The sequence below is a fragment of the Orycteropus afer genome, unplaced genomic scaffold (assembly GCF_000298275.1).
Source record: "Orycteropus afer afer isolate SDZICR_OR568_19922 unplaced genomic scaffold, OryAfe1.0 scaffold00006, whole genome shotgun sequence".
NCBI lineage: Eukaryota > Metazoa > Chordata > Mammalia > Tubulidentata > Orycteropodidae > Orycteropus > Orycteropus afer.
The window spans coordinates 23674538-23700900 of NW_006921593.1; the positions used below are offsets into that span (position 1 = coordinate 23674538).

Below are 26363 nucleotides of genomic sequence, written 5' to 3' on the forward strand. Positions count from 1 at the left end.
AACGCCTTCCCGAGATAAAAACCAGAACCCAGTGCTGGCGAGGCCACTCTAACTCACGGCAAACCCACGCGTGTCAGAGCAGAACGAGCTGTTCCATAGGGCTGTGAATGGCTGCAGGCCTCTGGATGCAGCTCACCAGGCCTTTCTTCCGCACCACCACTGGGCAGTCCCAACAGCCAACCCTTCAGTTAGCAGCCCAGCCTAGTGAAAACTGTGGGCCACACCCCTGAGAACAGGTGCCCGCTGGCTGCAGAAACACATCACGGCAGGCATGGTCTCGGAAGATTCTTCCACAGGCATGAATTAACTCATCTGAGGTAAGCATTCAAATGTTGAACTTAAAGCACATGACTATTTCCTAAGCTTTCTGAGAGCTTTTCAACAGCACAGAGAGGGCAGAGTAGGGGCTGTGGGTCAGAGAGATCCACGTTTGGACCCCAGGCCCTCCACTTCCGTACTGTGCCCCCGTCTCTCGGTTTAATTTCATAAGGATGACACAAACTGTTTCAACTATGGCAATTAGAGGATCAAATGCGGCGCTACAGGGAAAATGAAAACAACCAACCCACTGGCCCTAGAACCGACTCTGGCTCACATGTGTGATGTATGTTGTGCGTCTCATGTGTGTCCCAGTGACACTGGGCTGCACAGGGCTGTCAATGGCTGATATTTTCAAACTGTCAGGCCTTTTTTCCAAGGTCCTTCTGGATGGACTTGAACCGCCAATCCTGTATTAGTAGCCCAATGTTTACCCCTCATGCCCCCCAGGGACTCCTACTATACTTCGCAACCTATAAGCAGACGTTTAACTGTTTCTTTCCCCAACAAATACATATGGGAGTGTCTAGAAAGCCAGGCCCGCCCCTCTAATCCTCTCATCTCCACAGAAACCATCACCTGGGAGCACTCCTTCCTGAGACTCAGGGTTGGTCCAGTTCCACCACGAACACAGGCAGGCAGGATAAAGCCCCCTCCAGGCACAGCCCCCGCGGGGCAACAGGGGCCTGATGAGCACTAACGAGCACTCAGCTCAGCAACCCCCACATCTCAGGGCCTCAGGACAGGAGAGCACCCAGCCCAGAGAGGACTCTGAGGCCCGAGACGTCCGTCCGAGTAGGACTGAGACAGGAGAAGCACGGGCTTCAGGAACAACGTGTCCCAGCTTGAAGAGGGGAGGTGACTCGGGTGGGAGGGGCGTGAACTAGATGAGGGGGAGCGCGACTGGGGGTGGTGAGATGGGCGTGGGGCCTGACTCAAGGCGACAGACAGCAAGGCATGGGGGAGAGCAGGTGCCGCCCCCACCATGACTCAGTGCGGGAGAAGGAAGGACAGCGAGAGACTGCAGCTCAAGAGCGACACTGGGGACGTGCCTGGGGCGTAAGGACACTAATGTGCCTGGGGACGTGCCCGGGGGGGGGGCTGTGATGTGCAGGGATGGGAGCATGAGTCAGCTGCAAGGGACAGGACTTGAGCGTGGAGGCGTGCCTGAGGTGCTGGCGGTGTGCCTCAGGTGCAAGGGCGTGGCTAGGGAGCAGGACTGGGGTGCAGGACTGTGGCTGGGGGCTCCGGCCAGGAAGCATGAGCTGGGTGTGGGACGGACTACGGAGAGGGCTACCTGACATGGAGGGCTACTCTGGAATGTGGGGGCCCTACAGGGGCATAACGCAGGGCCATGGGGGCAAGCACTGGGCTCTACAAGGCCAGCTTCCTCCAGGGAATCAGGCAGGACTTAGATTTCAATGGAGGTAATTCTGAGTCTCAGAGGCTCCGGGGGACAGCTCACCCTCACGTTACGCCGGACGGTCAGCTCCAGCCTCCCGCAGGTGGGAACCAACCAGGGAGGCAAGTACCATCCTCATCAGCCCACCACAGACGGAGTTGTGGTGAGGCTCCTGTTTGGCCCAGCCCGGCCCTGAGAGGCCCCACCCTGCGATGGGCCTGACACAGGAACATTAGCAGTATTCTAGGAACACTGCCCCTTTAAATATTTATAAACATGAGGTGGTTGTGCTTTGTGACATGGGGTTGCCTTTCCAGGAACTACATTTCCCAGAACCCATTTCTGAAGGAAGAAACGATGTCCCTGATTCTTCAGTTGCAGTGCAAACTGCATCCACGGTACGAACAAGATGCATTAGAACTGCCTCACTTAGGCACAGACTGACATACAGAAAGAACAAGCAGCCGTATGCATGGACAGACATCCCTGGATGATGGGCCACTGTCGCTCCTAAGCCTGTCTTCAAGTTGAATTTGGACATTAAGTTGGAACAGTTGGTTATGGTTTATATCTAACATCAGTTACTCACATGTTTGCCTTACTCTGTAGCATCCAGTGTAGACTGTGATGCATAACAACGTGGAAGAAACAGACACACGAACACATCTTTAACGTGGTAACACGGTCACATAACCTCCTGACATGCCCAACTGTTCTTACGAACCGTCATACATACCCAGGATTTTTAACATGATGGTCTTTACTGGGGTTGGATCCTAACTACCTAACTACATGTAAATCGGATGTAACCCAGGCACTGTCTCTACCTTCAAAGCAAAGAAACTGGTTCAGAGTGAGGCCACGGGCCAGCAGCCAAGCCCGCATGCAGGTTTTGTTTCTTAGACACAGGGAGCACGTGTGTCTCCAACGCGGCCTCTGACATACGTCTTGTATACGGCAACTGCCTGTTGGAGAAGGCTGGCCTCGTTCACTCCTGTCAGGCTCCTCTTCTCAGCCTGGGAAAGGGACCTGAGAGCTCCAGGTGGTCTCAGGAACACTGCTGGCAGACGTTTGATTTTTCCCATTGTTTCTGGGCACACTTGTCCACACCCCATGGCCAGGATGCTGGGTCCCTCTCTAGTCCATGCCTCCCCGGCCCTCCTAGGTGCCTCTCTCTGCCACATTCCTAGCTGTTTCAAATGGGTGAAACCTGCATGCTTTGCATAGAGACTCTGCATAAGGCACCCGCACAAGAGGAAAGCCGAGCTGATCGTCTCCCAGGGACACCGCTCACAGCCGAGCTCCAGGAGGCCAACCTAGGATCCTGCCAGCAGATCTCTTCCCGCAAGCCCAGCGCCCCTGAAATCAACTGGTCATCTTGTACAAGCTCAGAGCTGGCACTCCCAGAAGCCATGATGGGGGGCCAAACTCTTTATCTTCCCTGGAAACATGGACAGCAAAATGCGGCAAGGGCTGCCCAGTGTTCCCGGAGGCCTGAACTGTGCTCGGGAGCTTGTCTCTGGGCTCATGGAAACCTATCCGAGGCGAGCAGCAGAGGCCAAAACAAATGCTTGAATTCAAGTCCTGTTGTGTAATGAGGAAGTTTAATTAAGGCCCCACATTACAGCTGTAAATGTTCCTTTATATAATAAGCTCTAAATGAAACTGAACCTAATCAAAGTTACAATTCCTTCATTAGCAAATTACAAACAAGGAGCACAGCTGACACACCGGCCATGATTATCACAACTAATTGCCTCGTTGTTACAGACCGGCCTGCAACAGTGTTCAGATGTCCGTCTGCGAGAGCAAATTAGGGCCACATCGGGCTGTGCCTGTGATCACAAGGGGCCCTTGTGTGGCGCGTTGATTTACCCCTGTTGCCTGGTGGCCAGCGGCCCAATCAAAGCCGTGCTACAAAGGCAGCCTTTGAAGCCAGCTCAGCTCGGGACGCGCTCCATATGCAGGCGGGCACATGGCACTTCATTAGGCCTGTTGTCACATTTCCCCCTTCTTATTCTAATGATCCTATTTTAATACACACAGGAACCTCTCCTAATTGATGTCAAGTGAACGACTTCCACATTCATCAACGGAGCACATCAAACACCACTCGGTGCAGGAGCCAGCCAGCATCCTCGCTGGAAGACCCGAGTGTGGCTCTAACTCCAGGCAGGGGAAGGAGGGGAGGGTGGGGGGCTGCATACCTGTTTAATTGGGATCGCACGACCGCTCCCAATGCTGTCTGCCCGGGTCTCCAGGCCTTTCTTCTCTTTGTCTGGGTCGCTCCCCTTCCGAGACTGCAGGGCAAAAGCAAAGTTAGCATTTGGCTCACAGACAGGGGCTCATCCTTATTTGCATGGGGTCTGCAAAGGGGTATTCAGAATCTACGTGCGTGCGCACACACAGCCACGAAGCCACCAAGGGGCTCAGCGGCACCTCATTCTGAGAAGAATGTTCCCAACTTCTCCTCCGACTTTCCTGCTACAGAATTACCTTTCAATGCTTTTTAAAGAACTCAAAATTCAATTACTACAAACCAACGGACCACATAGGAAAGGAACGCCCAACAGAAAAACACTTTTGAAAGCTGCGACGGCCGCAACCAAGGAGAAAAGGGCCTCTTGCCACCAATCTGGAGACCTGACTACATAAACGTGTATATTTAATTAATGTCAGAATGGTTTTAAAAATTCCGTTAGCGACTCACCGTGCTGTCTCACAGTGCGCCTCTGAGTGGCGTCAGGTGCACCAAACGTTTCTTCTCAGTGCTTCCTGAAGGAGAGGAAATGGCAGATGCCAGGCAAAGGCGTGTGCGGTATGAACAGTTGGAACAAATTCCAGGCAAAGGCGTGTGCGGTACGAACAGTTGGAACAAATTCCAGGCAAAGGCGTGTGCGGTACGAACAGTTGGAACAAAGTGGGAAACATCCTGTCGGCAGAGCATCAGTCCCCAGGAAGAACAAGCAGCTGGGGGGCCGAGTTCCAGGTGGGGTTTCCCTGGCAGCCTCCACAAGGTCTTGGGATGCCCAGTGTTGAGCCGTCGGAGGGGAGGGTGCCAGTGTCTGCTCCAGGGACACCAGCCCCTACAGCACCCCTTGGCAAGAGGGACACGGAAGGGGCTCCAAGCCCAAGTGTCCCTCTTGGACGGCAGGAGACGGAGTGAGCACCGTGATTTTCTGACAGATTTATTTTATTATGAGAGAAAGATCGGAGACTCGTCCTCCTTAATAACTGCACTGACAAGTGACAACTTCACTCCATTACTTTTCAATGGGAACATTACTCACGCAATATTGATAATGGAGAAACATTTCCAGTGCTGTTCAAATCGGAGATGATATATGAAATGACTGTACTTCGTGGTGTCCAGTGCCACCACAAAAAGCAAATGAAATCCACTTTCAAAGCCAGGGAGATGGAGCAATTGATTTCAATTTTTTTTTTTCCTTTCAAATATTTAAAGGGGCAATGTCCCAGGGCATCAAAAAAACAAGGGCTGGTAGAACGGGATATCAAGTTCCAGGTAGGGTCACAGCTGCGACAGGAAGATGGGCAAGGAGCACAGCCCCCAGGACGGAGCCTTGGTCTAGCTCTGTGGAAGGCCAGCTGTCTCCGGAGCACCCACGCTCGCGAGAAGACCTGCTTCTGCATGATTATAAGAGCTGGCATTTAGTGAGTACCTCCTGTGTGCCAGCCGCCATGCCCTGCTTACTCTGGGCTGGTGGAGAGTGCAATGATGACAGCAAGTTAAACAAGTGAAGCACAGAAAGTTCTAGAACACAAAACACAAGGGCCTCCCTCTGGGCCAGAAGGCAGACCAGACGCATCTTGCCCTCGCCACGCACTTGGGCTCACCCTTCCAACGTAGCGTAAGAGCAACTCACAGAGTTCTGTCCCCCACATCGCAGCTCCCGGGGACCCAGCATTAAAGTTTCTATCTCTGAACTCAAGGTTGACAGCGATTGCCTTTCTTTTTTGTAAATTTAAAACAAGGAACCTCAAAGTACCTTCAGAATGATATGAACTCTCAATTTCTAAACTTGGGAATCCATCTTCATTATTCTCTGTTAACCAGAATAATTAACAAAACAAACATTAGGAAAGAACACCACCACCACGAAAATGAACATCTTCCTCGAGGCAACACATCTGTCCACCAGCCTCTCTACTCTCAGAGTAGAATTCCCAGATTCCACAGAAAACAGGAAGAGCGGCCAAGTGGACCCCACAGACACCTACAGATGGGAGCTACAAAGGACTGAACTCAATATGGGACCAAGCTCTGGGCTGTTACTGAGCCTGGAAGTTACCTGAGGCACCAATGCAGAAATGAGACAGAGACTCCCTGACAACGCTAATGTTTTTGGGGGAGAGAGCCATCAAGCTAGAATTTTAAGGAAAGAGCAGTAGCAGCTGTTGGGGGAGGGTAGGAAACAGGGTACTCTGCGATGCCCACAACCACAATTACTTTGTGTCTAACAGGCTAGATCCACAGGATTGAAATCCAACAACGAAACGAAAAATCCATGGGATGTAGAACACGGCTGCCCCCATCAATTCCCAGGAAGGTCTCCTTATCTTTCTGTCCACTCGGGAGAATGCCTCACGGCCACTGTCCAGACACTCCTGCTGAGCCACCACCGTGACACCATTAGGAACAGCGTGGCCATCAGCACCGCCAACGAGTATCAACAGCGACTGTGTTCTGCCTCAGCCTGACAGCCACTGCTGGACAGGTAACAAGAGTGGATCACACCCAAAGGTCGGTGGATTTCACATGATCGCAAAGCAAGCCAGAACAAGGACCGCCGAGACTCCAAAAGGCAGGACACAGAGGAAAGGTACCTCGCAGTCGCCTCAGTCTTTACAAACACTCCCTTTCCCCAACGTGGTTAAAGAGTTCTTAAAGGGGCAGTGCCATCAACACCTGGTTATAGGTGAGCTACCCTGCCAAGAGCCCAGTGTGCCCCACAGAAGCCTGCTTCCCCACCGTCTCCCCACTGAGGACAGCCCAGGCTGCTGGGACCCAAGAGAAGGAAGGACTTCCCTCCATCTCAATAAACAGCCACACACCTTCCCAACAGTGCTGCTCAAGTGCATTTTCCTGCCTTGCTTTTGGTGAGTAAGAATTTTTCCCATAATCTTTGGTTACTGCTGATAGCAGGCTCTGCTTAATGGTCTCAGCCTTGTGTGGCAGGCCTTCACAAACATAACAAAGACTGAAAACAGGCAAGGCAATGCACAATTTATGGACTCGTAAGAGTTTTAAAATGTGGACAGAGCCAATAAACACTAAATTCAAGCTCACAAACGGTGCCTGGTCAGAGAGGCAGGAACAGCACTCGGGAGACAGACACTGAGGCTTTGACTTTTACTGATGATGTGTTAATTTCTAAAGAAGGCGGGAGGAGGAGGAGGAAGAGGAAGACATAACTGCAGCAGAGGATCAAATGCTTACGGGGATACGTGGGAGCGTGAGGATGCAGGCTCTGCTGTTCCTCTATGCTTGAAAACGTTTCTCATAGGACGTCCTAACCCATGCCAACTAGCCGGCTCAACTACGGTAACTGATCTAAGAATCCTTATCACCGAATCAGAGATGAAATGGACATAGCATCCTGGTGTTTTTAGTTTTTCTCAGAACAAAGACTTTCTCAATAAATACAGCACTAAGATGCAACACAGCTTCCGCCTGGGAAAGCGTAATTCCCACGCAGAGGTAACACACAAGTCGCTACCAACAGAGCAATGTGAAGCCTGGACGATTTAGATATAAAGCGTGCGGTTTACTGTTGTTTGAAAACGTGAGGGGAGGCAAACACAAGCCCTCCGAGTCCACAATGCTGACCCTGGGCTGTGAGATACGCGTGTGGGCCACCCCACCCAGCCTCTTCACGACAGTCCCTGGGCTGTGAGATACGCGCCTGGGCCACCCCGCCCAGCCTCTTCACGACAGTCCCTGGGCTGTGAGATACGCGCCTGGGCCACCCCGCCCAGCCTCTTCACGACAGTCCCTGGGCTGTGAGATACACGCCTGGGCCACCCCGCCCAGCCTCTTCAGGATGGTCACGCTCTGCTGCAGGGCTCTGAGTCACGGTCAGCTCCATGGCAGTGTGCTTGGTTTTTGGTTCTGTCCATAAAGTGGACAGTGCCCCTGAACTTGGTATTCCAACCCGTCAGCGAGGGCTTTTATTCACCGAGATTGTGTGTACCTCTATACTCTCAGGAAAAACTTTCAAATGAACAGACTTTTTATCAATTTAAGCCAATAACCACGAACAGTCCCTGGGGCAGTGGGTCCATGAGATTTTGCAGGATCCAGGACCAGGAACTGGCAACAGTGAGCATTTCATTTCTACTGGCTCCATTTCCAAAGTCATCTGCCTTCTTCCCGTTCCTGGGAGGACACTGACATCTAGTGGACTGACTTTCCAGGAGCTTCAACTGAAAAAGGCCCGCACGTCATCAGTGCGATCAACGTCAAGCCCGGAAAATGGCCACCGGTCTGGCCCGGCCCTGCCTGTGATTTTTGCCATCTGTGCCTTAAGCACTAACCACGAGGTAAACCGTCATGAGCCGCTGCTCTGTGACCCCAACTTTCTGTTCCCAGTGCTAACTGGGTCATGCAGCAGCGATTCTGAAAGGATTAACTTTCTAAAATGGTTTGCTCTCCAACTGTTTTCAACACTTAAATAGACACAGATAATACACAGATTCACAGGAGTCCATGGCATTGTCAAGCACGTGAATTATGATGTCAAATATACAAAGATCTTCAGACAGAGTAATGATGAGGTTTTACTGGCTCCTGATACAAGCACTACCAGCTCCAGACAGGGTGTCTTCCTGGCCTCTGTGTACACGTGAGCACGCGTGTGCATGAGGAGTGGCAGCTTACAGCTGGGAGGGGACCTTTATCCATCTGTCCCTTTCCCTTGTCTTGTCGGCGGAGTCCCTTCTCCCTTCTTTTCAGTGTGGATCCACCTTGGCCATCAGCAGCCCTGAAGGACAGAGAAAATCCAGGGCTTTGCAGATACAGATGTGTTATCTCAATTACTGGTATTTTGGTTCTTCCAGCTTAAAGTGTTCTCCTGTAAAAGCCATCTCGTAACTGTCAGTCACCCAGTGCACTCTTTTTTGGCGTATTCCAACCCCAGAGCTTCCCTTACAAACAGCAGGGACAGGAATGAACGGGAGGACTCGGTCGTAAACAAACTTGCTGGCTGTTCATTTCTTTCCCTGAACAGGAACCGAAGCCAATGACCAGTAAGTGCTCCTTGGATGGTATTATGAGCCTGGGCTAGCACCCTCCTGTCCACCCACTCCCAGGCAGGAGACAGAGGATCCACAGAGATGCTGTCCACGTTGGCCCAGCTGATCAACCCTCCCTCTACCTGCTGGGCTGGCATCCTGCTTGCTCGCCCCGATCCTGAACCCAGCTGCATCTTCGGCAGTCAGTCTCTCAAGTCCACTGACTCATGAGCTAGAAGCTATCCAAGCAGAAGACCCCCACCTGGGGCTGTAAAGGGCCACTGGGCATTTCACAGAGCCTGGGAGTGGCCTTTCAGCTAACTGCTGCTCTTGTCAGTGTGGCTGAACACTCTTCACACATGCCCCACCCATTTTGTCCAAGTACAAATTAAGCACCTTGGATGATCACCCGTATTCTGCAGAAACTTAAAGGCCCACCCTACCCACAACGTCTCCAGCAGTCCTATAACTGTTTTTGCTGACCATGATCAGAAGTCATTTGCAAACCTATCAATAGAATAAAGAACATACTGAAGCAATTCCACAAAGACTCTCCACCCCCTTCTTGTGATCTTCATAACACCCCCACTGCAGAAAGACCACTATTTCCAGCTCAGAAAGGTTCCCTACCTGGCCTGCCCAGCACAATGTGCGGGTTGAGGTCTAGGGCTAGGGTCTACACATCCTTCTGCCTGATACTCCACTCTCCCCAATGTCACTTGGCCCTAGATTAGAGCAGTAGCATCTTTCAGAACTAACGTGGCCCTCGGCAATCCCCAAAAGAAAGAAGGTCTCAAGGAGGAGGCATGGACTGTCAGGAACAGGCCTTGGCAGTAACGACCATCCAATGAAAAACTGCCACAAAGACGGTGGAAGAGAAATGGGGACTTTCTGGACTCGGCAGCCACATAGGACATTAAGAACATCATCTCCAATGAAGGACAGCTGTCAGGTAATCAACCCTCAGCCCTTTAGGTCTTCTTTAGCTCAATGCAGAAAAGAGTCAACCTCTTTGGCTCTAAGTCAGCAGGACCCGAAACAAGATCAAGCAGTATCAAATAGGCAGCAATGCTTCAGCCGGACCATCACTTTCCTGTGAGGACTGTCCTATTCACTGTAGACTATGTAGCAGCCTCCCTGGCCTCTCTCCACTAGACACCACTAGCACCCACTTCCTCCCGAGCTGAGCTCTGGTGGGAAGCAGACACTGTAATGGCACACACTAATGCCATTTAGAAGATCCAGAGCAACAGAGAATCAGGAGGTCCCAGGAGCCAAGTGCAGTCTTCAAGTTAAATGGCTCCAGTATGGTAGTGCTGCCTATAGTTCTGTGCTCAGAGCTCCGGGTTCAACTGCAAAGAGCTCCATGATAGATTGGTGATGTCTGCTGTATATGAGAGAAGGGTAGAGTTGTAGCACTCTGACCTCATCTGTAGTTGAGACGTCATCCTTATCCCACTCACTCAGGGGCTTTTAAAAATATACCCCTGCCTGGGCACCCCAGCCTCAATTCTGAGTTCAGAGGTCTGAGCCCACATGACTGGTTTGCAGCTTTTAAATGTGCCATACATGATTCTGAAGACAACCTGAAGGGGTGAGCCTCTGTCAACGAATGAGCTGCTATAAAATGCTACAGTTGGTGGCGCCCACACACCTGCTGTTCACTTCTGAGCCACACGGGCTGTCATCCCGTGCCCTGCCCCCTGTCAACTAACCCTGAGACACCTCCACAGGAGCAGAGGCCATGTGGATGTATGGCCTATACATGTGGGAGAGTGGGACACACATTTGGGAACTTTGGCCTAGTTTTATCATCTCCTTCGATTCTATTCCTTGTATTAAGGATGACAAGTCTCTAGTTAGAGGTCACAAAGGTCGCAGGACAGTAAACATCTTGACAAGGACCTACTGCTCCTCACTGGTACGTGGAGCAGTGCGCCCCCCACACTGAGAAATCCCACTCTGCTATCCATCCAACTTCCCATCTTATCATTCTCTTAGGTGTCCACACAAACCAGTGCTATCTTCTGTCTTTTAGTTTGGATTCGACAAAGAGCACCGGGCCGCCCGGCAAGCAGACGGAGACTGACTGCAACGCCCTGACAGCACCTGGGTCTCGCTCCAGGGGACACTCACGGTGAAAAGGTTGGACCGGCGCTTGGACTGCTTACGGACGGGCGTTGGAGTGTTGGCAGTGGGAGGGGCGTCGATCCGAAGTTCTTTCTGGCTGGTGCTTGGAGTCGACGGGACGGAGGATGAATAGTCACTCAGGCTGCCACCTCCATTACTGGTCTGCAATGACCAAGAAGCACAGTCTGATCAATGACATGCTCTGGAACCTAAGGCCATCACTGCTGCCACCACCGACCAGTCAGCAGGACACACTGCAGAGACGGCGGGACAGCTTCTCTGTCTCTGTGAGTTATGTTAGCACCAAATATGCAGTCTCATTCTAGAACATAGCAACCATCTCCTAGAGTCGTTCTGTCGAAGATAAGTGACATTTAAAGAATCTGGAGTCAGCAATAGTTGAACAAGGGACAAAGGGTCTGCCTTGAGCTCTTCTAAGACCCATCTGCATGGGAGCAAAGGGAGAACAGCAGCTCCAAGGATTAGCTGAGAACCTCAGGAACAGCAGCTTTGTGTTCATGGGGAGGAACAACTCAGGAAAGGAGGTGAGATGGTTCCACACTCGAAGCATGTAACCAGCGGCACTGACTTGCCCACGGAGAGACTCATAAACCGCAGTATGCTCTCTCTTGTGTATTTTGAACAACAATAAAGACATTGTATTTACAAGTCTCTATCATTTAAACTTTTAATTTAATTTTTATCTTAAAATGATGTCTACCATTTAATTAGAAAGAAAAAACTGAGAACTAAGATGTATTTATTTTCTTTCTCCTGTGAAAAACGGAGGGGGCTGGTTAAACCCCTGGGCCCTATGGTTCCATTACTGCTCTCCATCTGACACAGGAGGACTGGATCTCCCAGAACCATGATGGAACATTCTGGAAACAACATCCTGAAGACCTGACCGCCTCGGGAAACCACTTCAGGATGCAGACACGACCAATAACTGCCACAGCAAAGACACTCACGCACAACGCTAACTTTATGGGCCTCACAGTCAGTGCAGCAAACCAAGGGCCATGTCCCACCTGCTCATGGCATCCTTCCTAAAAATATAAAGGGGGTAGGGTGTGGGGGTGGCAATATAACACCTGTCTGAACAATGGGAATCAAAACACCAGTGTGCAAGCCTACAGGATTTTCTTTGAGTTCTTCAAAGTGGCACCTGTTCCTTTTCCTCCCAAGTAAATAATTTAGCAAAATGCCATTAGAGAGTCATTTCCACAGGAAATGGGAAATGCTAGTTATAAATGTAGGCTACTCCTACCTCTCAGCATAAAGTGAGGTTCGCCAACGAAATTTCCCCATAACTAAGTATGCAACCTGTCAGCAGACTGGATCCAGACCCCAAGCAGGTAATTTAATGAACAGTGAAGACAAGGGTGCATCCCAGGCATCACCAGGCCAGCAGGGCCCACCCCCTGCACAGCAAGAAGAAGGGAAACTTGAAAGGATGCCACCCATAAAGAACCTTTCACCACAGCAGCTTCTCCAGGAAATGTAAGTGAACTACAAACATACTGCTATTCATGAAACGGACAAGGAAAAACAAAATCAATCTGAGAGCTGGCTGTGGACACTATTGAGATGGACCACCTTCTCCCAGGTTCTACCACACCTCATTCCCAGGGGGCCAATGACGCCCAGCGTACCTGGCTGATGTGCACGGCGGACACCTGAGCAGAGCAGACGGAGGAGTGGCTCGGGGAGCTGGGCAAGGACTTGCAGGGGCCAATGGACAGCTGCTGCTTCTTCCTCGTGGCCACAACCTTCTGGGCAACTAGTGGACACAAGGACAACAAACCAGGGTGACGCCAAGGACCAGGACGTGGCAGGGCCTGTTGGCTGGCCCTCAAACTGGCTCTTCCCCTTTAACAGAGAAAGAGAAAAACCAAAACCAAACCCTGTCACCAAGTGCATTCCAAGTCATGGCGCCCCCGTGTGTTACAGAGTAGAACCATGCTCCATGGCATGTTCTTGGCTGTCACCTTTATGGACGAAGATCACAGGGCTTTCTTCCATGGAGCAGCCCGGTGGGTCTGGGCCGCCACGCCTTTCGGTTAGCAGTAGAGCGTGTACCATTTGTGCCAGCTGGGACCTTCCCTTTTTCCCACAGGAACAGGATCCTGGATGCTGGCTGGGCCTAGGATTTCCCAGGGCCTGCCCCCCTGCCACATGACACTAAGTGTGGCCAAGGCTATGCAAGCAAGGTCTGGCCAACAGCGCATACACAGAAGGGTTTAGGTGGCAGCTTCCAGAACTCCCTTTGGGAGAGACACTCTTTGATCATTTCTTCCTTTTGTCTTTTCTGTTCTTGCTGCCTGGCATGCCCCTATGCAACCACCTTGGACCCAGCAGCCATCTGGGACCCCAGGGTGACCTTGAGAATACAAGCCACTGTGGGAGGTACAAGATAGAAGGGGCAGTGCCCCATCTCCATGGAAGGCCTCAGTGACCTTGCATGGGCCACCCAGAAGCCTGCAGTGCAAAACAGAAACACACATGCATCTACCTTCATCAAGTTATTCTAATCAGATGGGTTTTTCCCCAGTTACTTACAGCAAAAATAATCCTACATAACACAAGGCAATTTAACCAAAATCCTCTTAGAAAGTCAAAAAGGTTCCCCCTTTTTTTTTTTTTTTTTGCAAAGCCTAAAGAATGACCCTTCACTTTATAAGCTAGTGCATGGAATTAGATTCAAGGCCATGGAATGATACCCAAGACCTTTTGTTTTTTTAACATTTACATTTATCACTCCATGCACTACAAGTTTATCTCAATCAATACAAACCCCAATTCAGGTAGCCACATCTTCCTTGGCAAGGAGGTGCATGGGCAGAGCATATTTGAGTGTAACTGAAAAGGAAGTCAATAATCAGAAAACTCTCCCTAGACCAAGAGGTGCCCCTGCAGGAGAGCAAGCCCAGTGAGTACCGGGTGACATGTGCACCTCTGGCTGCAATCAGCTTGGGAACACTCAGCCTTCGTCTCTGCCCCGAGTGTGACTGGTTTTGCCATGCACCGGCTACACTGTCTCCCCTAGGCGCTGATACAGCGGGGCCCAGAGAGCTTGCAGACCATTCTTTTCCAAACGTGTACAACTTTAATAAGGAGTCAGCTTATCCGAAGCTTATGGTTCTCATGTGAATGAATGATAGCATAAATATGATTAAGTGAAAACGTAACATATAAAAAATGGCTCACGTGGGGGCAGCAGCAGCTTCATTACTTATGACCCACCTCCAATCGGCCCGTTATCATCCTGAAAGGATGGTACCAATTAATTTATCTTACCGTTGTGTATTGATCATAACCTTCATCAGCTAATCATGTTTAAATTACAGAGGAATATCGCAGCACTCTGTCATCTCAAAACCATCGGCATATTGATCTGGGGTCTTTGAAGACATACATTAGAACATTTTAAAAGTCATGATGGGAATTCAAAAATAAAATCTAAGCTGAGATCTGAGCACGGGAAAAGCAGCTGTCTGGTATGGAGACAGAAATTCCAGACCAGAAATAAAGGGATTTAAAACTAGGATTGTTTACGCGACTGATAATTTACTTCTTTCTGGGGAGGGGGCGGGGAGACAGCAAAAAGGCGTTCTCCCTCATCACCCTTGATCATCACCCTGATCATCACCCCTGCTGCATTTCATTTCACGCCCAGGCTCAGAGCTAGCAAGCAGCCAACGAGCGCGCTGCCTTTAATCTGTAAATGCACAGAAAATATATAAATGACAGGGGGGCACAGGTCGAGGAAGCCGGAGGAGCTCCGTAAATATCATAGATAAACCTGTTTTCTAAGCTAAGGAGCGAGCTGAGAAACGTTCTAAGACATATCCAATGTGTTATTAAAAATCTCATTTTATGAACCCCAAATGCAAGGGAACACTCCCAGCCTTCCTATTTGGAGGCTAGAGAGACAGAGTCCATGGGCAAAGACAAGAATTTTTTCTAAATTATGATTTGGGTGAAGTTTACAAAGCACATTAGTTTTCCATTGAGCAATGCACACATTTTGTTTTGTGACGTTAGTTGCAACCCTCATGATGTAACAGCACTCTTCCCGCTTCCTGCCTGGGTTCCCCACTTCCATTCATCCTTGGTTCTTCTTTCCTGCCCCTTCCTGCCTTCTAAGCTTTGCTTTTGGGCAAATGCGGCCCTTCTGGTGTTACATAGTGGACTGTTCTGAGGAGTACTTCCCTTGTGGGTGTCACTGTTCACTTTAGAGGCCGGTCTACTGCTTGGCTGAAAGTTGATCCCCGGGGGGTGGGCTCATTTCCAGGTGTGACGGGTGTCTAAGGGCCACAGTCTCAGGGGTTCCACTCATCTCTCCGACCAGTAAGGATGAAAGAGAAGATATGACCCTAAAGCCTCAAGGTCAACTGCACAGCAGACTTGAACAAAATCTAAAGCCACAAGACAAATACTCACTACATCTGTCCACTTAGCTCTTGCTCTACCCTAGCAACTATAAAGACGGACTCACTGTGTCTAGTAACTGCTAATATTTTTGTTCTCTACAGCTTCTATTCCCATTTGTCCCACTTCCCTATAATTTTTACATCTTTCTTGCCCCCATATACAAATGAGGGAAAGAAAATGATAAATATTTGACTTTTCAGTAGGATCATGCTCTTTACAGTATCAGCTTCTACCACTTGATGGGTGATGTTGTGTGGCATCTTCGCTCGCCTGGGATTCCCAGTGGTCTGGCAGACACGACACTGAACTGGGTGCTCCTCCACAAAGTGATGTCATCACCTTCCATTACATGATCCAATGTGAGCAGCCTATCAGTGGAAAGGGGAGTCTCCTTGGGGGTGTGGCCTGCCTCCAGTATATAAATGGATATTCTGGCAACCCGTGCTCTCTCTCCACCCTGCCCACTTGCATGTTTTCCATCACTAGACCTCTAGTTCCTGGGATGTGAGCCTGCAGAAGTCTCTGGCCTGCCGCCTGACCTACAGACCTAGGACTTGCCACTTTCATGACTGCATGAACCATTTCCTGGAAGTAAACCTCCCCCACACACACTGGTTTTGCTCCTCTGGAGAACCCAGACTAAGACAACTACTGTGGTAGTTAAATCTGTATGTCAACTTGGCCGGGTCTGGTTGAATAGCTGGGCACCTGGTGGTAGTTATTCCCCATGATGAGACTGGCAATCAACTTCATGGTGGGATCTACCACAAGCAGCTGAGTAGCTGCCTTTGGGATGTGGTCTGCTTCCTGTATATAAGTAGAGGCCTTGGGGATAGTCTCCAGCTTATGGCACACTTGAACCCTGCATGTAACCATGTTGTTGTTCAGCAACCTGCCATGCTCTGCCGACCTTGGGACTTTCAATGCACATAATGGCCTGCCATGTGGTTTGGTAACCTTGGGACTGTGCCTTTTTACTTGTCAACCTTGGGTTTGTCAGCCTCAGTAGCCAGCAGCTGTGTGAGTGAAGAAAAGCCTCTAGAGCTTCAATGGGCCAGGAGCAGGAGGAAGAGCTGGACCCTAAGGTGGAGGACCTTTCACCCAGCCCCTAGAGCCTGGCACTTTGAACTTGGACTTAAAGCCTCCAAACTGTAAGAGAATAAACTCCTGTTTGTTAAGGCCATCCCATTTGTGGTATATTCCTGTCAGAGCGGCACTAGGTAACCAGAACAACTACAAATGCACTACCACATCAGCATCACAATTTCCTCTGGAGAAAGCAGGGCCATCAGATGAGCAGTCCCTGGCTGATGACGCAAGTGGGGCAAGTGGGTCAGTCCGCTGTGGATGAGATTCAAGTGGGGATCTGGGGTGAACCAGGTGAGTTTGAGGAAGAGACCTCATTTCCCACGACTAGAAAAAGCTGCTGCAGGCTGAGGCCAATAACTAGAGAGATGGGACAACTCTGAGTATACAACATTAGACAGGAATTAGGTCCACACAATAAATCCCGAAAATAGTATTTCAATTACTTACAATAGACATACTTGTAAAAGTCACCTGACATGAGCTCCAACACTGACTTAATCCACACCACACAAATGTTTGAAATGCACAGGTTACGGAGCAGACAGGGTCATGGCATGTTTTATCTTCAGTGCTACCACCAGAAGGTCATGTTTGCTGAATGGCATTGGAAAGGCTCCTCCATGAGGACGTGGGGGTTTAACCCAGAGAACCCCATCTGTAACAAAGCTAGCTGAGACTGTAAATCTCCTGGTAACAAATAAAAGATCCTCTAATGTCTCCGCTCAGTTTTAAATTACAGTATAATGATCATTAAGCCATCTTATTAATTAAGAATAAATTAATTACCAAATTATCTGTGAAGCTCTGAATTTGTGACTTAGACAGGAAGGGAAAGAAATCTGAAGTGGACTTTTCGTCAGCACAGAAACCTCAAGGTGAACGAGTGTTACGGTCAGGTGCTTGTTTTCACAGTCACTCGCTTTGAGCAGAGGACATGGTGCCAGGAAAGCTGAGTGAAATGACAGAAAGAGCCGATGGGGGGGGGGTGCACACACTCCACAAAGTCTCTCAGGTAACTCAACTACAGTGATGGTTTAATGACAAGCAGTGCCGCACAGGACCCCACCGCCTGGCACCACCACACCTGGGGGAGCCCTCACATCGTGCTGCAAACTGGAAGATGGAGCTGGCTCTTGGTCTAAGGAAATGGTCCAACCCCATGGACCCATAAAATACTCTGGAAGTGAGAGATACTGACCTTTATTCATCTTCCATGGCCAGCAGGTGACTGACACTTAACAGGAGTTCACCAACTGTGTGAATTAGCAGACAGATGGACCCACGGGGAAGGAGACAATCTGGGAGGGGGCTGTGAGAAGGCAGGAGAGGATGAAGCTATGAGAGCACCTGAAAGGGCATTTTCTAAGGATCTGGAGTGAGATGTGGAGGAACAAGTGTGGACTGTACATCTGCAAGGCAATAGGCAGTCATCAAGTCTATAAGGACAAGCAACACGAGCAGGTCCGGGCCTTGGAAACATACCTGGGGGGCTTGGAAGGTGCCAGTCATCTCTTCCCAGACACTGAAGAAAGGGAATGTGTGTGAGTGTTGTGTGTGTGAGTGTACTATATGAGTGTGTATCTGTGTATAAGTTGTATGTGAGTGCATGCTGTATGTGCACATGTTGAGTGAACATGTGTGCATGTTGCACATGAGTGCATGTTAGACTGTGTATGTGAGTGTATGTGTAAGTGTGTGAATATACATGGGAGTGTGAGCATGTGTGAGTAGGAGTGTGTGTGAATGTGTGTGTGTGTGAGTATTGTACATGAGTTAGCCTGTGTATGTGAGTATATGTGTATGTAAGTGTGTGAGCTTACACATGTGTGAGTGTGAGCATGTGTGTGACTGGCAGTGGGAGTGTGTGAGTGGAGAGGGGCTATGCAGAGCCACAGGGCCAGCACTCAGGAGCCCGGCCCACGTCTTCCGGAAAGCACACGAGAGGCGTTCTGTGCTGAGAGCTATCATATCTGCCTGTCCACTGGTGAACGTCCTGGCAGGATTCTGGTCTGAATACGCATCACTTGACGATTCACCCAGAAGGGGTTGCTGCTACATGACACAAACTCAGTGATACGGTTTTAGCCAAAGCCCTTCTAGGGGTTAAATTGCCAGAAAACATGCTGAAGTCTTAACCTGTACACCAGTGAGTATGGTCCTACTTGGAAACAGGGTCTCAGCAGATGTAATCAGACAGGATGAGATCATATTGGAGTGAGGTGGGTCTGAATCCAGTCCAACTGCTGCCCTGTGAGAAGAGGTGAACATACAGAGGGAAGACACCCTGTGGGGACGGAGGCAGAGACGGAGCGATGCTGCTGTAAGCCAGGAACGCTGGGGGAGGTGAGGAAGGGTCCTCCCCTAGAGCCCTCAGAGAGAGCACGGGCCTCCTGACACTCCAAGTACAGACCCCCAGCCTCCAGAACTGTGAGACAACACATTTCTGTTCTTTTAAGCCACTAGTTAGTGGTACTTTATGGTGACAACCCTAGAAAACTAACATGACCATCCGTTGAAAAACTTTCAAAGCAGATTCAGACACTGAATGCATTCTTAGTGTTGGTTCCTATAATGTGAGTCTTGAAATCTTTAGAAAGCCAGCCTGAACCTGTACTTTGACGTATGTTAGACCTTCACGTTCGCAAAGTGACCCACAAGGAGAGGTTCATTTCCCTTGTGTCGTCACAGGCCCTTCTACCTTCGAAAGCATCTCCTAATTATTCCTGAATCTTGCTGTACCCCATCCCAACACCCTCCACACTGGCCTTAACACTGCCACGTTTCAACCAAACTGTACACCGCCACAATCTTCTGACTGAAACAAACCCTAGTCAAGGGAGGAAAGGCATCCTATGACTGAACAGGCTGTCACTGCTGTCATCGGGTCAGCCCTGAGCCATGGCGAGCCCAGGCACTGTGGGACGAAATGCTCCCCAGTTCCCCGCCATCCCCACGACGGGCTGCAGATCATTCTGAGCCACAAGGGTCTCACTGCCTGGTTTGTGGATGACCACGTTTCTCCGTTTTTGTCTGGAAGCTCCACTGAAACTATTCCGTTTCCTAGCCACATGTAAGCCTTCATGGACAGATGGGTGGTGGCTGCCATGCAGTCAGCTGGCCAGGAACTGAACCTGGGTCTCCCACATGGGAGCCAAGGGTTCTACCCCTGAGCCACCACTGGGGTGAATAAAAAGGAATCACTCATTTGCACATTTGCTTTTGGGTTACTATCAGTGAAAACTTAATGAGCGGCTTTGACCAACATCAACTGCCCCTTGTGCCTGTGTGCCAAGCCAACTGTCAGGTGAAAGGGTTTGGTATCTTTTTTGTGAGGGTGGGCAGGAAAGACCTTTGATATTCACTTACACGTATCTTAGCACAAAACACTGCAATATTTCTTTTTTTAAAAAATAGGCAAACTTTGCCCCGAGACAGGCCATGGCTAAAAAGTCACTTAACTTTCTTCTAGTGGGTTTCAAATATTCCTCCAGTAATGAAGTCTGAAATCTTCATCTGAAATTCAGTTCTTGTCTGTATTCTTTTTATCTCGTTGTATTAAAACAAATTTATCTTCATTTATGTCGCAATTACCTATTAGGGTTGTTAATTTGCTGGAAATGAAGCTATTGTTTAATTGCTTCTATTAATTGGGGGATTTAAATGCCGACCGTAATAAACAGTTACCTTCAGGACGGAGCAAAGTCAAGGCTGCCGATGTGGATTTCAGGATTTTAGAATGTGGGGAAATTTCTAACCATCCCAGGAAGCTGCCTTTCAGGGAAAAAAAAAAAGTGGAAAAATTTAAAATTTCAAAGAACCAAAACCCCTGTGCTGAAACGAGCATGACCTGGTCACCATGTTTCACACATCTACCTGATGCTGCTCGGCCACCACCCGTCTGTCCTTCTGTTACACTGCGCTGGTTTGCATGTTGCTGAGACGCTGGAGGCTATGCCACCGTCATTTCAAACACCAGCGGCATCACCCAAGGTGGACAGGGTTCAGCGGAGATTCCGGAAGGTCGAGACAGACTAGGGAGAACAACCTGCCAAAAACGGGCCAAGGCCAATCTGATGGACACAGATGCCACCCGATGCAGTGTGGGAAGGGAAGCCACTCGGGACACACTTAACGAGCAGCTCTGACCAACATCAACTGCCCCTGGTGCCCGTATGCCAAGCCAACCGTCAGGTGAAAGGGTTTGGTCAGGATCTTTGTGAGGGTGGGCAGGAGGGACCTTTGATGCGGCAGCAGCAACGGACTCAAGCAGACCAACGAATGAAGATGGTGCGGGACCAGGCAGCGTCCGTGAGTCAGGGCTGACTCGACAGCAACTAACGACGGCATTCTGACAGGGAGTTGTTCTCGCAGCCAAGAGGCTCTCCAATCATCCTGTACACACCAGCTGCCCCTCCGTGTTTCGTCACAGAACTGTTCCTTTAATAGCCCTAAAGGCGAGCTGCCAACAAGACAATGACCATGCACTTGGCTCCTGGCCTCCAGAAGGACAGGTCTCCACACCCACACTCACGGGGACTGCAAGCACCCACTTCTCCAGAAATAAGCTTCCACACCCGAACACCCTGGTTCTGCCATCACCAGTGTGAACATAGGGCTCCTGTGGGCTTCATGGCTTCACTAGGCCCCTAACATCAGGGGCAGAAGGCAGGCCCAGCAGACAAGAAGTTCTCAACACAGTGATATATCCTGATTAAAACGCTCAGGTGAAGGTAGGCTCATGGTAAGGAGCTTCCTCACGTACGACAGACTGGTCTAAACCCCTGCATCACTCTCTACCTTGCTCACCAGGAGCTGGGCAGTGAAACTAAGGAACAAGATTGGACCAGAACTTGGCACAAAACCGAGGTTCAGCCAGTACCCAGAGACACAGAAACCCACACTGGGCTGGATCTGCAACCCCAAGGAGCCTGGCCACCCACCTGCCACTTGTACCAACCCACACTGCACGAACTCTAGGGCCTTGCGTCTCCAAAGTTATGTGGGCGCCATCGCCCTGAGTAGTGTGCTCCAAGAGATGGTAAAGTGTGTGTGTGGGGGTGGGGAACACCCTGCTCTCCCTCCTCCAACGAACCTCTCACCTGCGAGAGAGAGTCTCTTCGTCCTTCCCTAGTCATCCTTGACCTGTTCAGATATAAAAGGGCTTTGGAAACAAACAAAAAATAATTCACTGCCGTGGAGTTGGGCCTGACTCAGCGATCCCTCCTTGCGTTTCCGAGGTGGTATCAATACGAAGTAGATTGTCCAACCTTCCTTCCGAGGACTGGCTGGTGGGTTTGGACCTCCAGCCTTCTGGTTAGCAGTCAAGTACTTTAGGAACTATGCTACCAGAACGCCTCCTCCGTAATTAAAACTAGACCAGTTAATAAACCAGACAACTCTGACTCACAGTGACCCCACAGCTCAGAGGAGAACTGCCCACCACTGGCTTTTAGGGGTCAGGGGGGAAGTGCCCTCCACAGGCTTTCAGGGGTCAGGGGGGAAGTGCCCTCCACAGGCTTTCAGGGGTCAGGGGGGGAAGTGCCCTCCACAGGCTTTCAGGGGTCGGGGGGAACTTGTGTTTTAGAAAAGACCGCCAGGCCTTTCTCGTAAGGTATGTCTAGATGGACTTGAACCCCTAGCCTCCTGGTTAGCAGCTGACTGTGTTAACTAAGGTTATGCCCCACCAGGGACTTGTTCTCATGATAGAATTAGAAGGCCAATATCCTCTCACTAGATTTCCAGCTGGCCTTCGTTGTTAATTATTCCCTTAATTGAATAAATAATCATTGAAACAAAACGAGTTTCCAAACAGCCCTGACATCATCGCCACGTCCATCAGAAAGGCACAGAGCTACATAAGGAGTGAGAGTGAAGCCCACGGAGGAGCAGGGCCTTCAGAACCAGGACACTCTCATCATTGCACCGTGACAGAAGTTAGCACTGAGGTGACTACAGGCTCTGATACCTTGCAATGTAACATTTCAAATGTCACAATTAAACCCAACACTGATCTGCTCAAAAGGCCAGGACATCACTAACTTTCTCACTCACTTATTCTCAGGTTGGATGCAAATCAGTGTCTCACAAGCCGAGGATAGTAAATACCCCAATAAATTGGCAATACGATTTAGATGGCAGGCAGGCTCCGAGAGATAAATGGCTTAAACGAGGAGGGGAGAAATGAACCTGTCACTTCTTCTCAAGTCATCAAAGCTGTCTCGCCCAGACAGTGGATGATCCGGAGCCGAAAGGCTTCTGACACCCCTGAAGGTGCAGGCGCCCCTGGAATTCTTCAGCCTACATGTCGAGCCGGCACCCCCATGCTGGCTGCACTGGGCAGCTACCCGATTCATCTATTTTGAGCAATGATTCTCCTCAAGGGCAAATTACAGGTTATAAGATAGGGCATGGGCACACTCTACAAAGAAATGGAAGACGGACCTCGGCTCAATGTGGAAAACCAGCGACGTCAGAGGGCAAGAATACCTGTAACAAGGACAATCGCAATAAGGACTTCAAACATGGAAAGACGCAAAGATCCCACCACGGAACACCGCATACAAAGCTGCTCTCGCGCGATTGTTCCAGCTACGGAAACTGCATCGAGAGCTCAGGGAACGCCATGAAGAGCTTGGGGGCAGTGAGGACGAGGAGAAGGGCGCGGCCCTAACTAATAGTAAGACCACGCGAGGCTTGGACGCCAGAACCGCACACTGAAACCAGGAACCTTGAGACAGACAGCTAAGGACGTACAGGTTTTTCCCTTTCCGAACAGCACAGCGTGACGATTTGCTTGACCAAATTCCCCACATCAGCCTGCTTCCTGTTCTAAGAGAGGCATGCTGGGAGAAGGGGCTCTAGAAATTTCTCCACTCTCCCCATTTGTCACCAGCACCTTGCCTTCCACAATCTTCCAACTTTTGAGAAAAATGGACGCCCCTACCCCAAGGGAGGCTCTTGTCCTGGACACAGAAATGATCACCCTTAACAACCCGCATTACAAAGACATTTTCTTCTCCAAGTGGGAGGAGAAGATGTCTTGGTCTTGGCCACAGGAAATCGCTCCTCCCTGCTCCCCCGGGCTCTGTTAGTAAGGACCTCCCTGCGGCGTCAGCAGCCAGCCAAGGCTTCTGAGCTGTGACAGTGACACACGCCCTGAATTATACAATGGATTGTGATGCAATTAGGAAGAAGGATGAGATGACAAAACAGATCCCCACTCAGTCCTCAACAGGGCTTTGTGCTGCACGTCGGCATAACGCTGGCCCCACCGCCCATCAATTATTATTATGTAACGGGGTCACCGCCCAGGAGCCAGCTGTGTCTGACACATACAGTCCTTCGAGTGAGTTCTGCCTTCGGTGCCATAACAGCCGTCCTCATCACTGAAATGGTATTACGAGATAAATGACACACTCAGGGCCCAAATCAAATACAAAATGACGCACAATTCCAGGCAGATCTCTTTCCAGGGTGCTGGCTACTGAAGAGTTAAGTATACAGCGGAGAGAAACTTTTCCTCATTTTTTTTTTCTTTAATAAGAAATTCAGTTTATCAGTTGTCATTGTAATTACTCAGGTAATTCAAAGGGCTCAGAGTCTAATTTTATTTACATTTTAGACTATCTGAGGTCACAGATCTGATCAAGGTTTCATGTTCGTGACTAAAAATGTCAAAGCGTTAATGAGAGTTCAGCAGGGATTCAGATTGATTTGGAACTGGTAATCGGCTGTAATTTAAGAACAGCGAGGAAGTCACAGAAGCCCTTTCTGTCCCGTCTGTTCCTACAAATGACTGATGTTCTTCAAATAATGCCTTTTAATTCTGGGAACCACAGTAACTGACAAAGACGTGGCTCGTGACAGCACTGCACGTGTCGGTGTGTGAGGGCAGGTGCTCCACACGACACAAGCAGCTGGGTCTAGATGCGTCTTCGGGCAAAGACCGCTACAGCGATACCTGAAATGGGGTAATGATGCTGTTGATTCCCAACATTTTATCACGCAAATTTTTAACACACACAAAATGCTGAAAGAACTGTGCTGTGAATACCCATTTACATGCCATCTACCTCTATGACAGAAACATGCTGCTGCACTGGCTTTATTACACAGCAAGCCACCCATCTACTCCTTGATCCACCCACCCATCCACCTATGATCCATCCAACCACTCATCCTTCCACCCACCCACCCATCCTTCCATCCATCCATCCATCCACACAGCAACCCATCCACCCATCCACATAGCAACCCATCCACCCAGCAACCCATCCACCCATCCACATAGCAACCCATCCACCCAGCAACCCATCCACCCGTACAGCTATCCTTCATCAATCATCCATCCATCCATCCATCCATCCACTCAGCAACCCATCCACCTACACATCTATCTATTCATCATCTATCTATCCACCCATCCATCTGACCCATCCACCCACCAATCTATTTATCATCTATCCATCCATCCCTCCATTCACCTGCCCACCTACCCATCCACCCATCCAATCCATTCAATCACTGATCTATTCATCAATCACTGATCTATTCATCACCTATCCAGCCATTCACCCGTCCATCCGTCTATCCACCTGTCTCATGTTTTTGGTGCATTTCAAATAAGTTGTAGACATCAGTTCACACAGAAACATTCCAGCATGCACATTAACTGGGGTTCAGATAAAATTAATAAACTGCACAAATCTTAGGTGCACCTGCCATGAAATTACAAACCCAAAGCTCTATGAATTCACAGAACACCCCCTAAGAAGTGGCCTCAGGCCTGACTAGTCCCCCACACCCTGCACTCCACACTGGTTTTCCAGCAGAGCAGCTGGTACTTTTTTCACTCAGTGCAATGGTGTTCAGGCACATACCTAGCAACAAGGAGCCTCAGTGACATATGACGCTAGGAGAATCCCGAGATTCCCAAAACAACAACAAACTTGCCGTCAACTCCACTGGGACTCATGGCGACCTCATGTGTGTCAGAGTAGACTGTCTCCACAGGCTTTAACAGAAACCCACTACCATTGAGTCAGATCCAACTCATAGCAACACCACTGGGGGTTACAGAAGCAGACCGCCTCATCTTCCTCCCAAGGAGCAGCTGGTGGGTTTGAACTACCAACCTTCTGGTTAGCAGTCAAATGCCTCACCCGCTATCCCACCAGAGCACCTATCAGTGACTCACTTTTCAGAAGGAGACTGTCAGGCCTCTTTTCTAGGCACCTCTGGGTAGACTTGAACTACCAAACTTTCAGTTAGCAACTGAACATGTTAGCCCCTTACACGCCCAGGGACTCCGGAATTGAGAGATTTGAGGAATAGTAAAGCATCTTCTCTTCCCAGGGAACCCCTATCGTCCTTCATGGCTCCTCAACAGGAATCTCCAAGAACACAGTTATTCCCGGTCACGAAGAAATTACATCGTATTACCAATGTAGCTTCTCTGGTTCTGCCAAGAACCAGAGAGTCACAGCTCATCTCTGAAGAGCGCTAGACCCATTCCTACTGTTATCTGGTCTGAGGTGTTAAGTGTTAGCCACAGATAGTACACAGTAGACTCTTTAGACCCTAAGTTCAAACCCTTTCTCCTTTACCCAAAAACCAAACCCACCGCCATCAGTCAATTCCAACCCACAGCGCCCCTAGAGGACAGAGTGGAACTGCCCACAGGGTCTCCAAGGCTGTCAATCTTCACAGAAGCAAAGCCCAAACCACACCCACT

At 49.8% G+C, this 26363-nt stretch overlaps 1 protein-coding gene across 1 annotated transcript in view; it reads right to left on the reverse strand.

The window, feature by feature from the left end:
• Positions 1-26363, reverse strand: part of AGAP1 (ArfGAP with GTPase domain, ankyrin repeat and PH domain 1) — a 666775-nt gene that overhangs the window by 369727 nt on the left and 270685 nt on the right. The window contains exons 7-9 of the mRNA XM_007941633.2: positions 12760-12887; positions 11111-11266; positions 3928-4020 (exon numbers count right to left, since the gene is read on the reverse strand). Coding sequence (XP_007939824.1) covers positions 3928-4020; positions 11111-11266; positions 12760-12887 — 377 coding nt within the window. The remainder of the gene's footprint in view (positions 1-3927; positions 4021-11110; positions 11267-12759; positions 12888-26363) is intronic.